General features: G+C 34.5%; 1 protein-coding gene across 4 annotated transcripts in view; it reads left to right on the top strand.

Moving 5' to 3' along the window:
* VTA1 (vesicle trafficking 1) overlaps nt 1-14,662 on the top strand; it is a 28,777-nt gene extending 14,115 nt beyond the window's left edge. For all 4 annotated transcript variants that reach the window (XM_419713.8, XM_046939134.1, XM_046939135.1 and 1 more), the window contains 4 exons: nt 1,025-1,136; nt 5,918-6,094; nt 7,342-7,422; nt 13,564-14,662. In XM_419713.8, coding sequence (XP_419713.4) covers nt 1,025-1,136; nt 5,918-6,094; nt 7,342-7,422; nt 13,564-13,709 — 516 coding nt within the window. In that variant the 3' untranslated portion in view covers nt 13,710-14,662. The remainder of the gene's footprint in view (nt 1-1,024; nt 1,137-5,917; nt 6,095-7,341; nt 7,423-13,563) is intronic.
* Nucleotides 14,663-15,361: the final 699 nt, after the last annotated feature.

Genomic DNA, 15,361 nt, shown 5'->3' with positions numbered 1-15,361 from the left:
CTGATCACATAAGTACTTAATATTTGTCAGACCAACTAAATCTGTATAGCTAATCAAAAAATATTCTTATTTCTCGTATGCATGAGTGCTATAGGATTCTTTCTTCCACTAGTAGAATTTCCTTAGAAACAAAAGTTCTTTTGCTTTACAAGCCCGTAGCAAGGTTCTGGTTATGTTGGTCCCAAACTATTTAATGCCCTATTTGGAATAAAGAGACTAGACATCCTATATGTAGATCTAGTATGTAGATGCCTCGCGTGCAACCTTGCAACGAACAGCCTATTTGATTATCTCTCTTCATGCAGATAGTTTATTTCTTGCTAATGTCCTTCATCTGATTTAAGTAGCGTTGTAAGGATATTATATTAAAATATTTTATGCCTAGAATATCCTGTACATACAGTATTAGTCCATAACTACACCAACCTTTCTGTTTTCATGGTTTTAAATACCTATTTGTAATTTAAAATAATACAATTAAAAAAAAAATCAAATGCTATTGATCAGAAGTTGCACACTGTTTCAGATTATTATTTTAATCTGAAGTAAATAATTAAGTTTATGGAGATGTATGTAAAAAAGAACTTCCTATCAGTAATTACTATGCAGTGCACTGTCTTCCACACTAGATGATATTTGTATTATTGATTCCATTCTTCTGACATACTATACTAATTGAAGATCTCCACATTTTCATTTCATACTGAGAACCTATTAGAGCTGTTCTTTTTATATTTTTTTTAATCACTGATTAATTTCACACACATTACCCTTAAAAGAGCATCACATGCTAACATTTTCATAATCTCTTGTTGGGATGAAAAGCATAGGTTTTAAAAATACTGCATTTTTTTGCATATGCACAGGTGAACGGAATATCCTAGATTCAAAATTATTGCAAAAATGGAAGGAGAAGCAATAGAAAAAAATGTATTCCATTGTACCAACCTGTTACGTAACTTTCTTGAATGCATTAAATCAAAGAAGTGAGTGATTAAAATAACTGACCGTTTACCTTTCCCAGAATGTTCAGCACAGAAAGTATGCCAGGTGGAAAGCAGCATACATTCATAACTGCCTGAAAAATGGAGAGACTCCTCAGCCTGGGCCTATTGGAATGGAAGGAGAGACTTTTGGTATGTATTTCCATTTTTTCTTCTTAAGAGCTGAGGGCTCTTTCCTCTATAGAGGAGATAAATCTGAATTGGTAGTTAGTGGACTGGCTACATGAAGTTTTGGTTGATGCAAATTCAAATATTGTGATCAAATAGAGTATGTTACAGTTTGACTATCAAGCTACTGGTTATCATGTTTTCCTTACTTAAAGATACCCTTCATATTTGATCACTGGAATGGCGATCTTACAGCTATGCCAAAACTGAAACATAAAACAGTGGGTATTTCAAGCGAAGCATTATCAAACTTAGTCTTTCTTCAACATGTGATCTTTTTCAAGGCAGTTTTTTGTTTGTTTTTAATTGCTAGTGCAGCTGCAGTGCAAGACCTGTGATGCAACTCCATGTGCAAACATCACCGTATCTTTGTAAGACAGATTACACCAATTTCTTTAGAATTCAGTGGAGAAGATACGATAAAGTCTTTGATAGTGGATGTTACAGCTTTAAATGAGTGATTTTTTAGTGATTAAGTTCATAGCTGTGGGAATGTTTACAAAGCTCACCAGATTATGTACAATGATTACTGATTGTGAAGAATGTATTTATAAGCAAAGATTACATCTCTTTTGCTAAAAAAGAAAAATTATTTATGCAACTCATACACAGTAACTGGTTCTCAGCAGCAAGACAGTCTCTTATGTCATTTTCTTAATGTGCAGGCCAAGGTAGCTGACTTATTCAGGACTGCAGAAGAAAGTGTTATTGGAGGGAAACCAGAATTCAGATTTATAACTTTAGTCTACATCACAGATCATTAAAAGCAGTACTGTGAAAAGGTGAAGACTGTTGCTTTCATTGCCAAGAAACATGTAAACGAAGGATGCAGACACTGAATGAGCTAAAATTTACATCAGAGTTCGTAGGAAGTCTACAATACATCCAATTCAGCAAAGTCTTTTTATTTGTTAAGCTATACTTCATATAGTAAGATAATTTTTATCTTCTGAGCAAGTAAATGAAAAATAACTCTTGCTGTTTGTTTTTTGAAATTACCTTTGTAGTGTAGTTGGCCATAATGCTTTACACAACAAAGATTTAAAAAAAGTTTATCTAATTATTTTTTTATTAAAGATTCATATAAAAAAAAGTGTCAATTCTTACTTTGTTTATCAGAAGAAAAGAAACATTGTTTGAATGTACAACTGGACCTTCCCCATTCCTTTCTGCTTGCTCATTCTTTTCCTTCCTTTGCAAGTGGAAAAATTATGTTTAAACAGAGTGAAACTAGGTCTCTATAGCTTGACAAATCACCATTTTTTTCCGAAGTGTTATTTTCTTCGTGATTCTTGAAAACTATACTGTAACTCTTGGAGATGTTTTTACAGCAACATAGGCATGCTTTGTATGGTTCTGCTGAATTTATGGATGTTTTGTCAGATTGCCACCATGGAAACATTAAAATGACATGCATGAGTTATTAATGCATTTGGAATACAAGTTGTAGAGTACATATAAAGGTTACTTAGCAGTTACCCCAGGTCATCAAAATAGAGTTTATCCTATTGGGAAAATTAACAGTTTAATTTCTAATTGGACAAACTTCTTGAATAGTGACAGTATAGTTACAGCATAATGTACTGTCACCAATTTCATTGCGTTTATATTGTAGAGTTCCAGGAAACCTTTATAGTCCCAACTAGTTGAAAGAAAAGTATGTGAGCAGTGAAAGGATTTTGTTTTTGTTTTTTTTTCAGTTCATTTCTCAACATGGTAGGAAAAAAAAAAGAAGGGGAGAGAGGGAAGTGGTGTTCCAAAAAGAAGCATGCATTGTACATCTTTTAGCAACATCTCAAACTGGGGAGAGACATTACGGGACAATGAGAAAAATAAAATGTTTTCAAAATAAAATTAGTTGATGATGGGAAAAAAAATGTATGTTTACAAATCCCTGGACTCCTTAAAATAAATTTTGTTAGTTTTCAATTTAGTCCGAGATGTTGAATTTAAGTTACGTTTGGTGCTTCCTTACTCTGGACAGTACATTTCTGTATACTATAAGGCATAATCATAGAATCATAGAATCGCTAGGGTTGGAAAAGACCCACAGGATCATCCAGTCCAACCATTAATAATTAATAAATTATTATTAATATTAAATATTAAATTATTAATTATTATTAATGAATTAATATTTTGTAATATAATTAAGACATTCTAATCAAGACAAAATGGGGGAAACATTTGCACCCAACATACAGTCTTATCATATAAAGCATGTGCCCCTATGTGCTGATAATGTGATTAGTTACTTACGTTATCCTGTCAACCCCTAAACTCCTGGTTTGAAAATGCAGATGTCACTGATTTTAATTACCAAACTAATCAATTACTGGATTTTGCTGTCTCTGTATTTTGCAGTGTGGATAAAAAAAAATGTATGTAGCGATTGAAAAAAAACATTTATTAAGACACTCTGATAGTAATATTTTGCTGAGGCTACTTTTAGATCTCTAGATGTGTTGGTTCAAATTCAGTGCGTTGTTTGTATAGTAAGATAGTAGGATCTTAATTCTGGTTAGATTTTGATTTTAAAGTAGTGAAGAATGGATTGCTTTCACTGAAGATTTTCTGAGCATGTTAAACATTCGTTATGTTTACAGCTGCTGGCACAGTCCATATCAAAACATAGAAGTTAACTTTTAGAGCTTTGTTCCACTTCTGCATGTCTACCTTCTGCTTATTTCTGTGAATTAGGTTTTATCTCAAAATCACTAGCAGTTTGAGGCAATGAGATTTACGAGCAATTTAGTAGATTTAATCTATATGGTTAACAGGGAATGCCGTTAGGCCTTGAGAATCCTTTATGCTTATAGAAGTATCTTTGCACTTTTTGTTTTAGAACCAGGGTATCAGCCTTATTCCAGAAAGTCATAGCTTTAATAATTAAACAAACAGCAAAAAGATATTGTGTTTGTACCGTGGCTCTGAGGAAAATCTAATGATCCCATGGATCCATTATACTAAGATCCAAGCACAAAGTCTGAGGTTCCAAGACAAGAAACTTGACTGGAGCTGAAAATGAACATGAAGCAATTGTGTCACTCTTTTACAGGCCAGTACTGCTTTTTGAGATGTTCATTCTCTAATTTTTTAGTATGCATTCCCTGAAAATATGTATATTTCTCAACAATTGTATGGATATTCTTATCAAAGAACTTATAAGTAATTTGTTGAATTAAAAAATTCTTTTCCACCAGCTTGAAAACCTTTTATTTACCACTACTATTAAAACTGTTCAGGAATACGGCAAGGACATAAGTCAACATGGTCTTAATATTTAATCTTTCATTAATACTATTTTAAATATTTACTTTACAGAAAGAATACTTACTACGCTTTGATGACATTTGGGCACTCTAAATATCTAATAAGCATTAATTTAAACAAAGCTACTTTTATGTTTAATACTGTTCAACATTTAACAATTGCACAATGAGCAAACATTTGAGCTTGATCTTCATGCATGTGCCTGAATAAAAGTATATTGCCCTCTTGTGAATTTGCCTCTTACAGGCACTGCTATTGCTATTAAGGATGGCAAACACTTCCAACATTTTTTTTTTTTTTTTTTACTTTACTAACATTGCCAGGCTTCAACCAATTGAGTTCCTATCTTCCATGGCCAGTATTGCCTACAGTTTGGGTTTTTTTCAGTTTTGTTTTTCATTTTATTGATTTCAGTCACTATTATTGTTTCTGAAAATAGATCAGAGAGAATGAGATGGATAGTCTCTGTGAGGGCTTGAAACTTGGAGAAAGAAGTTGGCAGGAGATCGCATGTTTTTTCTTTCCCTTGTTCTCAGGGATGGGCTTTTCCTGTCTCTAAGAAAATCTGCCTGTGTTTGGCCCAAGTTCTGAGCTTTTTGAGAAACTGCAGTTTACACGTACTTGGGCTTGCTAGACTTTTACAGCTGAATTCTCCAAAGGTTCCACGTACATGGGGAATCCTAAGGCAGAGGGAACTTTTCTGCGGTTGTATCTCAGATCCACTGTGGATTGGAAGCTGGCATTTACAAGAGGAAACTTATGTATTCTCTAGACTGGCCTGGATTAGGAAAAAGCTTCCAGACTCACAAACAGAGGATGCACAAGTCCAGACATGGAGGGTGGGTTGGAAGAGAGAACGAGGAAGGAGAAGAGGAATAAAAAGTAGCATTGAAATTAGGCAATCCTAGGTGAGGAAATTAGGAGTTAGTGGGAATTAACTAGAATTGGGTGGCATTCCACTTTTGCAGGAGTAACTAGAGACCATGAACTAGCCACTGAGGAAGTTTGAAGGTGGTACTCAGAATGCCTTGGTGAAAAGATCACGAGGTAGTTAGTATAAGACATACACAAGTATGGGGCAAGGGATTGCAGGTATGGAATAAGAAGTCCTGATACGGAGATAGAAAAATCAAAATGAAACTAAAGAGACAGATCAGGGCCATAGAAAGCCATAGGGGTCAGAATGAAGAGTTTTAAGTCTGGGCAAGAAATTGGGGGTAATTTATTTTAATTAAAAAGTGATACTCTGTCCAGTGAAAGCATGTTTTTTCCTGCTCCCTCATTCTCAAAAGCAGATTTCCTTTTAACTTTGCCAGAGCAAAAATAAGTGATTTTGTTTGTTATATGTTCTATTTCACATTGTGGTGGTGTCCATTTTTCTGCTAACTAGGAATGTTTATAAAAGGCACTTAAGTTTTCAAGTGTTTGGACAAAAGAGTTGGATTCATTTCTGTTTTATGTCATCTTGACAGATCTTGAAAGAGAAGAAGCAGGGTCATCTTCTCACCAGAGTGGAACAGATAAAGCAACATCGTCATCATCTACGTATGAAGCTAACAACACGCCAACTAGCAATTTCACTGGCATACATGTACCACCAGGTGCCCATGCGCCAGCCAATACTCCAGCTGAAGTACCTCATAACACAGGTATATCACAATCACATGCAAAGAACTTATGCCTTTCTTAAGAGGCAAATTCTGTGATAGTCTTCTTTCCATCAGATACAAGATAAAATAATGTAGGTGTTTTATGGCAAAAGCAACCTCATACAGTAGCGATGTAAAAATGCCATAGGAAATATGCTGCTAGATGTACTGACTCCTCCATCTTGTTTTCTATCAATTTTGGCCCCAAAACATGTTCCTTAAAAGCCAAAGTTGTTCCCAATAGCTACATTAAAAAAAAAAAAGATTGTATTTTTAGATAATTTATGAATGTACAGCTTCTCCACCTCTGTTGGCATATAATAATAATAAGATTAGAAAGTGAGAAGATCTTCATTTCAATCCTGATGATCATTTGAATGTTGAGATGTAGTTTTGTATTAAAAGAACAAGATGTATTTCTCACACATCCCCTCCCCTTAAAGAATGTGATTTTAAGAATGTTTCACCCTATTAAAAGTTCAGGATGCTCTTTTTTTCAGCTTTATCAAAGGGAAATCCTTCAGATAGTTGTTTTTTTTTTGGGGGGGGGAGAGAGGGGGGTGTCTGGGAGGGCGTTGCTTTCTGTATTCTGTCTAAGTAAATGTTTTACTGTTTGTTTTTGCCGGATCTGAAAACTATGGAATATGTTTCTTGTTGAAATACATTTTTTTGCATTACTTATTTTTAACCCCACTGTGTTGTTTCTTCTAGCAGCAACATTTCCCTTTCAAATCTAACTTCTATATTCTCAACAATTTTTTCCAAAGGAATTAGGGACTTAGCTTGCTGCTAAGAGGCAGACATGAGGCTTTAAAAATAGTCTCTACGTAATAGTAAGAGGTAGAATATAAACTTCCAGTAAAAAGAGTTTAATCATACTGTTCCTTAGCAGATTTTCCTCAATACACTAGGGAAAACAGTGTATTTTTGGACTAATATTTTCTTAATTTGTTTAACACTTGAAAGTTGAATTCCTGTGAAATACTGTACTGATAACATGAGTGAGAGCCTGTAAATTCTGCAGTATTGTTTTATAAAACATTCCAGTCAGTATGTAATTCCGGTCAGCAGTGTAATTTCAAGATTATTTGCTACAAACTGTAAGACTTCAGAAGCCATCTACTGCTTAAGTTAAAAGTTATTGAATCATTAAGTTTACCTGTTCTTGTTTTCCTACTTTTTTTGGTGTACTTCTAAAGTCTACAAACAGAAATAACCTTGTTCCAATTGTCTGCATTAATTTACAGGAGTGACAACTAATACCATTCAACCTTCTCCTCAAAATATTCCTCTAGTAGATCCTTCCCTGTACAGTGCTCAGGCTGCAGGTAAGGTGGTGGCATTTGTATTGTCCATGCATGAATGTGCTGTGTAGTTTGTGCCTCTCACTGCACCCTCCAGCTTCCCCATAGTTTAATTTGCAATACTTAGAAGAAGTCTGAGAAATAATGTCACCATTACCAGCATGCTAACAATTCATAAATATTAAAAAGAATGGACATCATCTAAATATTGTATTTTTCTGATAGTGTTATCAGATTCTTTTTTTTTTTTTTTTTTTTAATTTTTCAGGCCGGTAAGCTGGCATTGTGTTAGCTTTCTCCATTGTTTTTTCTCAGATAAGGTTCTGGTGTACTCAACAAAGTCTGTATTCCTGATAACCTTTCTAAATTCTATTTTTGGTTATTAGTACACATTCTCTTTCCTTAAAATTACTTCTTCAGGGTTAGTTTGTAAATTATTTGTTCATTTCAAGGAATAATCAAGAAAAACGTTCCAGTGTTGTTTTCTAATGCAGTGTACTTGCTGTGTTCTGTACCAGCAGTGCTTGTGTTGATTATAAGTAAACTTTATATTAATGAAAATAGTACAGTGAAGCATTGCTAATGATATTATTTTGATTTACCATTTAATCAAGGTTTTTATCCTCTAAATGTCATTTCTCTTTGATGTAGTCACTACTAACCTATATTGTGTGAATTTTACTTCTGTCTTTAAAAATACCAACTTCACTGAAAAAGTATTGTAATCAATGGAATTCTACAATAGGAATTCATTGTTTAACGTGACTTTAGTCATTTGTCATAAGGATGCTTAAGGATGTGAGGACCTAATATATTAAGGGGCTATTTTTGTGAAAGATGTCTTAAGAAGAAAAATAACAGTAATTATCTTTGAAATATTCAGATATGCTTTTAGTGTTCTCTTGAATAACGAAAGGTAGATCCTATTGTTTCTGTCTGGCATATTAATGTCTCTTGTTACAGTTAGCTCACTTTATTGAAATTCTCCAACCAGTCACTGAACCATTTAATCTTGGTGATAGCTTTGCAATTCTGGGGGCTGTGGTGGGAGTTTTGGTCACTACTTAATGAAAACAGCTAAATGCTTTATTTAATCTTAATCGTAAGAACTGCTAGTTTAAAAAAAAAGTTTGGCAGCAAAGCTTTCATACTTAATCAACTGTTCATGATAATCTAGACAGTTATTCTAAAAGGTTTTTTGATAACTACTATGAAAATTCTGGTCATAGTTGTTTATTGGTTTGAGTATTTAATTCTAGACAACAAAAATGTCAATTTTGAATTAAACTTTAACTCTTTGTTAAGTATTAGAAATTACATTATTTGGTGTCTGGCCTGTAATAGCGTGATTCAATAAACATATAAATACAAATGAAAAATGAATAGAGTGAACTCATACCCTGTGCTTCTGATAATCTATAACAACTGGTTTGCTGTAGTTAGGATATTAATACCCTTCCTAAGCATAGTGATGAATCATTGACTTCATCTAATGGGAGTATTTGCATGCCTGCATTCTTCCTTTGTACATCTCTTGTTGTGTCACTACAAGTTTGGGTCTTGTAACAGCATAAGATGTTAGATACTTATGAATATGTTTTGGAAAAGTATACCCCAGGAGGTGTGATAAGGCTCGTGCAAATCCATGGTTGTGAAAGCTTAGAAAATAAGCTGTCAGTTCTGCAGGAGCTTGGGAAGGATATAGATTATGTCAGTAGCAATTTTGTTTGCATGCATAGAATTAAGCATCTTGAGATCAATGGGCATGGTTCCTTGTCTGTCTCCATCCTGCCATGCATGCCTGATGATTCCCAAAACATCCTCCTTTCAGATAATTCATTCTCCACCTACTGCCAAGGGTTCCCTTTTATACAGGCTCTGTTATAGCCTGTCCTTCTCCTGTGTAAGTAGATTAGGAAATGCCAGTATTTCACAACAGACTTGCTAAACTGGGGGACCCAGGAGCGCTTTCCAGTTCCTGAATTGCAAGATGTACTGCAGCTACCTTGGCTGCATATTGAAGTTATATCTTGATAAGCACTGTTCCTATGGAACTGAAGTTGCCTTCAGGAGAGAAGGGGAGATAATTGTTTCTCTCCAGCTGATCCATACAGCTAGTAGAATGCAAAGTACATTTACTCCACGATTTAGACAAAATATCTGTATAAATATCTGTATAAATTAAACATGCCTGAAAATATTTGACATGGAGAGCAGCTGGCACGGAACAACTCACATCCATACTATTAAACTTTTAAACCTTCTAAACAAGGTAGTTCATCAAGGCTGCCAGTATTGAATGGTCTTTAGCGTGCTCTAACCATGAATCGTGCCCAGGAACTGTTTGGGAAAGTGGTAGTTGTCATGGGCCAAAACCAAACCGCAATCTGTTCCAGCAGTTCAACAGTGTAGAGAGTCAAGTTCAAGTGCTGAGACGCATTCCCTGGCACTGTTTAATGTACTAGTATAGACATAGCCAAACAGGATATTCCACATACTCCTGGAAGACTCTGTGGTAGGAAGATCAAATGTATATTTTTGAAATAAATTATATATTTTCTTTCTAACCCATAACATGGGAGAAGCAATCTGATTAATGCTTATGTGGAGAAGACTGGAATATTTATCAAAAGAAAATTTAGTTAGAGTATTCCTTTGATTTTAGTTAGCACAAATCCTGCAATAAGTGCCCTGTCCTGTGAAAGCAGATTTTAGAGCCTTACACTGGCTTTTTAAAATATCAAAGCTAATGCAATTAAGCATTGCATACTATGTCTACTAACAAAATGCAGAGCTATGAAATTCTCTGGTCTAATTCATTTAAAAAAATTGTTACCTCTAGATTTTGCTAACACTAAATTCATTCATGATTGTGTTGCACACAGCTTTTATAAGATGTTCTTACATTACTGTATGCTTCCTTCCACAGGTGACATAGTATAGAGAAACCACTTGTCCATTCTGGTTGCATTTATAATAATGTTTGCTTTTCCATGCACAGAGTAGAAGTAATAAACACATTTTATGTATTCTCACAATCTTAAGAAAAACTCTTCGAGGAATTGTCTTGAATGTCTTAACTGCTTTAATGGGAAAAAAAAAGAGAATCAGATTTTGATAAACATTAATTATATTTCCCATCACTGTATTTATGTACCAAGTTACACTTATTATAATATTCTTAAATCAGCTGCCTTGTATTCGTACAATTTCATGAGAAGGAAAATATGATGAATAGGAAAGGATATCAGGGAGATGCAGATATATTAAATGCTTATGTTAATATAAAGCTGCTTTCTTTCTCAACATAATTTTCAGCATATCTAGTAAAGTTGACTTTGTTTTTACTTTGCGTTTCTCTTAAACTAAAACAATAACAGTTTTTAACATTAGTATGGATTCTATATGTCTGTCAGTTCAGAATTAAATGTGATTACTAATAATTTCAGATATGAGTTTCAGGATGAGTACAATATACTTTTTCCCATCTTGTGGGCTTTTTTAAAGCTCAAATCACAGATTGGTTGAGGTTGGAAGGCAGTTCTAGGTCCATCTGGTCCTGCCCCCTTTCTCAAGCAGAGCCACCTACAGCACGTTGCTCAGGACCATATCCAGGTGGCTTTTGAAGATCCCCAAGTAGGGAGATTCCACAGTCTCTTTGGACAGCCTATGGCAGTCATTGGCCACTCTCACAATTAAAAAAGTGTTCCCTAATATGCATATTGGAACTTCCTGTGTTTTAGTTTGTGCCTGTTGTCTGTGCTCTAGTCACTGAACACCACCAGAAGGGCCTACAGCTCCATCTTCCTTACTGATGCCCTTCATTTATTTATCTGTATTGATAAGATCCCTCTGAGCCTTTTCTTCCCTGGGTTGAAGAGTCCCATCTCTCCCAGCTTTTCCTCATATGAAAGATACTCCGGTCTCGTAATCAGCTTCATGACCCTTCACTGTACTCTCCATTAGCTCCATGTCTCACTTTGTGCTGGGGAACCCAGAATTGGACACAGATGTAGCCTCACCAGTATTAAGTAGATGGAAAGAATTATTTCCTTTGACCTGCTGACAATGCTTCTCCCAGTGCAGCTAGAAATACCATTAGCCAGCCTTCTTTGCAGGATCGTGTTTTTGGCACGTGTTCCTCTTGGCCACTGAGACCCCCAGAGTGTTGTTTGTTTTCTGCAAAGTTATTTAACAGTGTATGAACCAAAGTTAGTTACTAACTTTTGAGATGATACTTTCAATTTAAGTACATGTTAAGTTAAATTAATTAAGTTAAATTTTGCATTATTTTGAGAATTTTAGAAAACAGATGTTTTATTACTATACTACTTGTCCATTATGAGGTGCTGAGGCTCATAATAGGAGCTGAGGCCGCTGAAGATGTCAGAAGATCAACACCTTTTATAAACCAAAGTTTACACATTTGAAGTCAATTTTTTTTCCCTCAAGTTATGTCATAATAGCATTTGAAGTAGATTTCATAATAAATAAATCATTATGCCAGCAAAACATTAGAGCTCATACTGCAAAAATAAGATTAGACTGGTGAATTTAGGCTTCCTTCCAATAAATTAGTTGAATAGTGGACTGATGCCTTGGCCTGGTTTTAAAGAATGATTTTGTAGTTTCTTTTGGCATCACAGCATAAAGCCACTTTGAGAGGAACTTGGTCTTTCAGATTTCTTAAAGGTGTTCGGTAATGTGGTCACAGATTGACCCCACCTGCTTTTAGTCCGTGACTTTATTTAGGTTACAAAATAACCTAAGTGTATGCTTATGTTTATGCACTCCCTCACGCATATTTACCCATGTTTGTGTATTTTAAGAGATTTTAATGTGGTTTCACTTATTTGGCAGTAAACTAATATACACTGCAGTGAAAATGAGCCCACCGAGTTGTCATGTGCCTCAGTGCTCAAAAGTTATTTTGTGGTCAGACTTATTTATTGAATAGAAAATAAATGATTTTCTAATGTACATTTAAAAAAAAAAAAAAGATAAAACTAATCTTGAAAGCACTTACCGTCCTGCTTTTTATTGAGGTATGCTTGTTTTAAAAACCAGCAAACCAGTCTAGTTTTTAATATTCCTAGGTTTTCCATTTTATTTGTTCAAAAGCTGTCTTTAAATAACAAGACTGGGGAAAGGAAAAGCAAAGATAAAAGATATTTCCTGATAAGAACTCAGATACTTCAGTAAATTTTCTCACAGTATTGCTAACAAGAGTTTTATCTTGAAAGAAAAGATCTGGCTAACTATGATTGTACCTTGTAAAATGTGCTGAAGTGTATTCGTGTCCTTGCTCAAGATGAGAAAGCTACACTTAGAGAACTAGACCTTTCTTGAACCAATTTTATATCGAAACTTGTGGTACATTTTAAAGTACATTTCTTCTCAATGTGACATCTCATTATTGATTATTAAATGCTGTGTGGAAAATCTATTAAATAAATAAGTATTTAAGTGTGTTCATTAAAATCAAATCTTTCACAAGTTAAGTTGTTCTGAAGTAAATATTTTATGAGTCCCTACTATTCTTTTTAGAACACTGAATGCATGTGTTGTGATTATGTCAAGAAAATATTCTAATGACACTTAATTGTTTTATGCTTTGTTATGAGAATATTTTTTTCCAATATTAAAAAAAATATTGGGAAATGTAGTAGGATCAATGCTGTTTCTAGTTAACTTACCTAAAATTGACACATGTGCATTACTTGAATAAAACAGAAATATCATATGTGCAAAAACATCTCAGTGAGATTGTTTCCACATATTGAAAATCTATTCCAGTGTAGAGGGAACAGTTTCTAACTGTGGTTGTATTATTTCTGAAGAAGAGAGTAAGCTGATTATATTGTACCACAAAAAACACTTTCCTTGTTTCTTGCAGGTTGTTATATGATTACAAATAACTTATTGTTAAAATGTTCTTTTTTTGCTACTTTGGCGAAAGAGCGGATCTTTCTCAAAGGTATTGACTTACTTCTGAAAGGCACTGGATTATATAAAAAAAAACAATGTTTTGAAAGGGTCTCTGATATCTTAAAATACCAGCAGCAAAGAAGTAATATTCGTAATATTACCACAAGTATCAGCGTGCTTTTTTGTAATATTACTGCAAATGTAAGTAAAACATAATAGTGTTATGTTTTTTTGCAGGGGACGTCCGTTTGACTCCAGAGGACTTTGCCAGAGCTCAAAAATACTGCAAGTATGCTGGCAGTGCTTTGCAATATGAGGATGTGAGCACTGCTGTGCAGAATCTACAGAAGGCTCTCAAGTTACTGATTACGGGCAGAGAATAAAGCCTTTAATCCAACAGATTCATGTCATTTGCCTAAAGAACTAACAGCTTATTACTGTACCCATTAGGGGAGTGGAAATATACAGAAGCTCTCCATCTCATCACCTATGGCAATGAAATCACTCTTTCAGTGTCAGTAGGACTCTCCGTTTTCATTTTTAAAACAGTGGAGCTAGAAGCATATGAATGCAGTTGTTTGATGTAAGCAAAATACTGAAGAATGTACTGTGAACACTGCTTAAGAGGTAGAATTCATATTTCAATATTTAGATTATCTATATGGGAAGTCCCAAATATGCAAAAAGGTTGAACATAGCAATGTTCTGTTAAAATTCTGGCTCTGCTTTCATTTTTTAAAACAATTATTTAAGAAGCTTAAATAGCCTTAAAATGGTTACAAAATTTACGACTTCCTCCAGAAAAGAAAGCATGTAAGAGGACTGACAGATATACAATGGGAAGGACTTTTTTCTGTGCCTAAATTATTTGAGTATCATCTGAGACATAAAGTTAAGCACTTGAGGTTGTTTGTATTATTTTAATACATGCATTGAAAACGTTTCTTGATACATCAGGTAGAGTAATTTTGATTGCATTCCAGCCCAACCACCAACAACTGCATGGACTGCTGCATGCAGTCTCGATCATTGATTCTTTGCGTGTACACTGAGAATTTTGTTTATGTATGGTTAACTAAGAGAAAGTACTAATATTTAGTGGAGATGATCCTGAAACCGGAGACAGAGATGCTAAACAACGTGAACGTTTAGGGAGATTTACTTCATAGGTGTTTCATCTCTCTAATAACCTGAATCAAAGGACAGTTCAACCATTTGGTTCATCTTTGGTATTAGTGATCTAGAAGTTTGTATTCCCAGCTAATATTCTTTCTGTCTGCTATGTTGTGGAGGCTATTTGGACTTGGGAACTAATTAAAATATCTTGGAAATTGAATTTTGAGTCTTTTTTTAAGTGTGCTCCTGCTGTTTTGGGGCTCTTGGTTGTTAAGAATTCATCCGTGCTGTTTGAAAGAAAGACTAAGTAGTCTTTTAACTGGCATGACATAGTAATTGAGTACACCTCAAAGTATGTCTGATTTATGTAATATCTTTTAACATCAGATTATCTGATATGTCTGTCTTTCCAAGCTTTTGGATCAAATGCACGTCATTTGTAAGTGCATTGTTTTTGCAGCTTCTGAAATGTGTCTGAAACTCAAAGCAAAAAGTTGAGGAAAATAAAATCAACCATAAGCATGCAGTAAAATCTAGCTGATGATATTTAATGAGAGTAGATTGAGTCTGTTTGTCAGCAAGTTTGAAAAGGGTAGTGCAAAATTTGTTGATGTAGCTTTAAGCAAGATATAATAGAACACCTCTGGAACTGCTTGTGTTTTGCTTTCTGGTATGGGCATGGCTTGTTGGTATGGCATGCTAATCTGGATAGTGATTTGGATTAGATTTTAATTGGCTTGGGATGTTGAGAATAAATCTGTCTGAAACTTTTTTGACAATTATGTTGTATAGACCTAGTCAATAACCCTATGTTTTGTGTAGTGCTTCATGCAAGATAGATGTGGTTGGAAATGTGATTGGATGTGATTGGAAAAGCAACTTTTTCATTGAATGAAGGAGGCAGAGCATTGCATGTATA

This window comes from Gallus gallus, chromosome 3 (genome assembly GCF_016699485.2).
Source record: "Gallus gallus isolate bGalGal1 chromosome 3, bGalGal1.mat.broiler.GRCg7b, whole genome shotgun sequence".
NCBI classification, from domain to species: domain Eukaryota; kingdom Metazoa; phylum Chordata; class Aves; order Galliformes; family Phasianidae; genus Gallus; species Gallus gallus.
The sequence above is the reverse complement of the archived record's forward strand: the minus strand, read 5'-3'. Positions and strand labels throughout refer to the sequence as shown.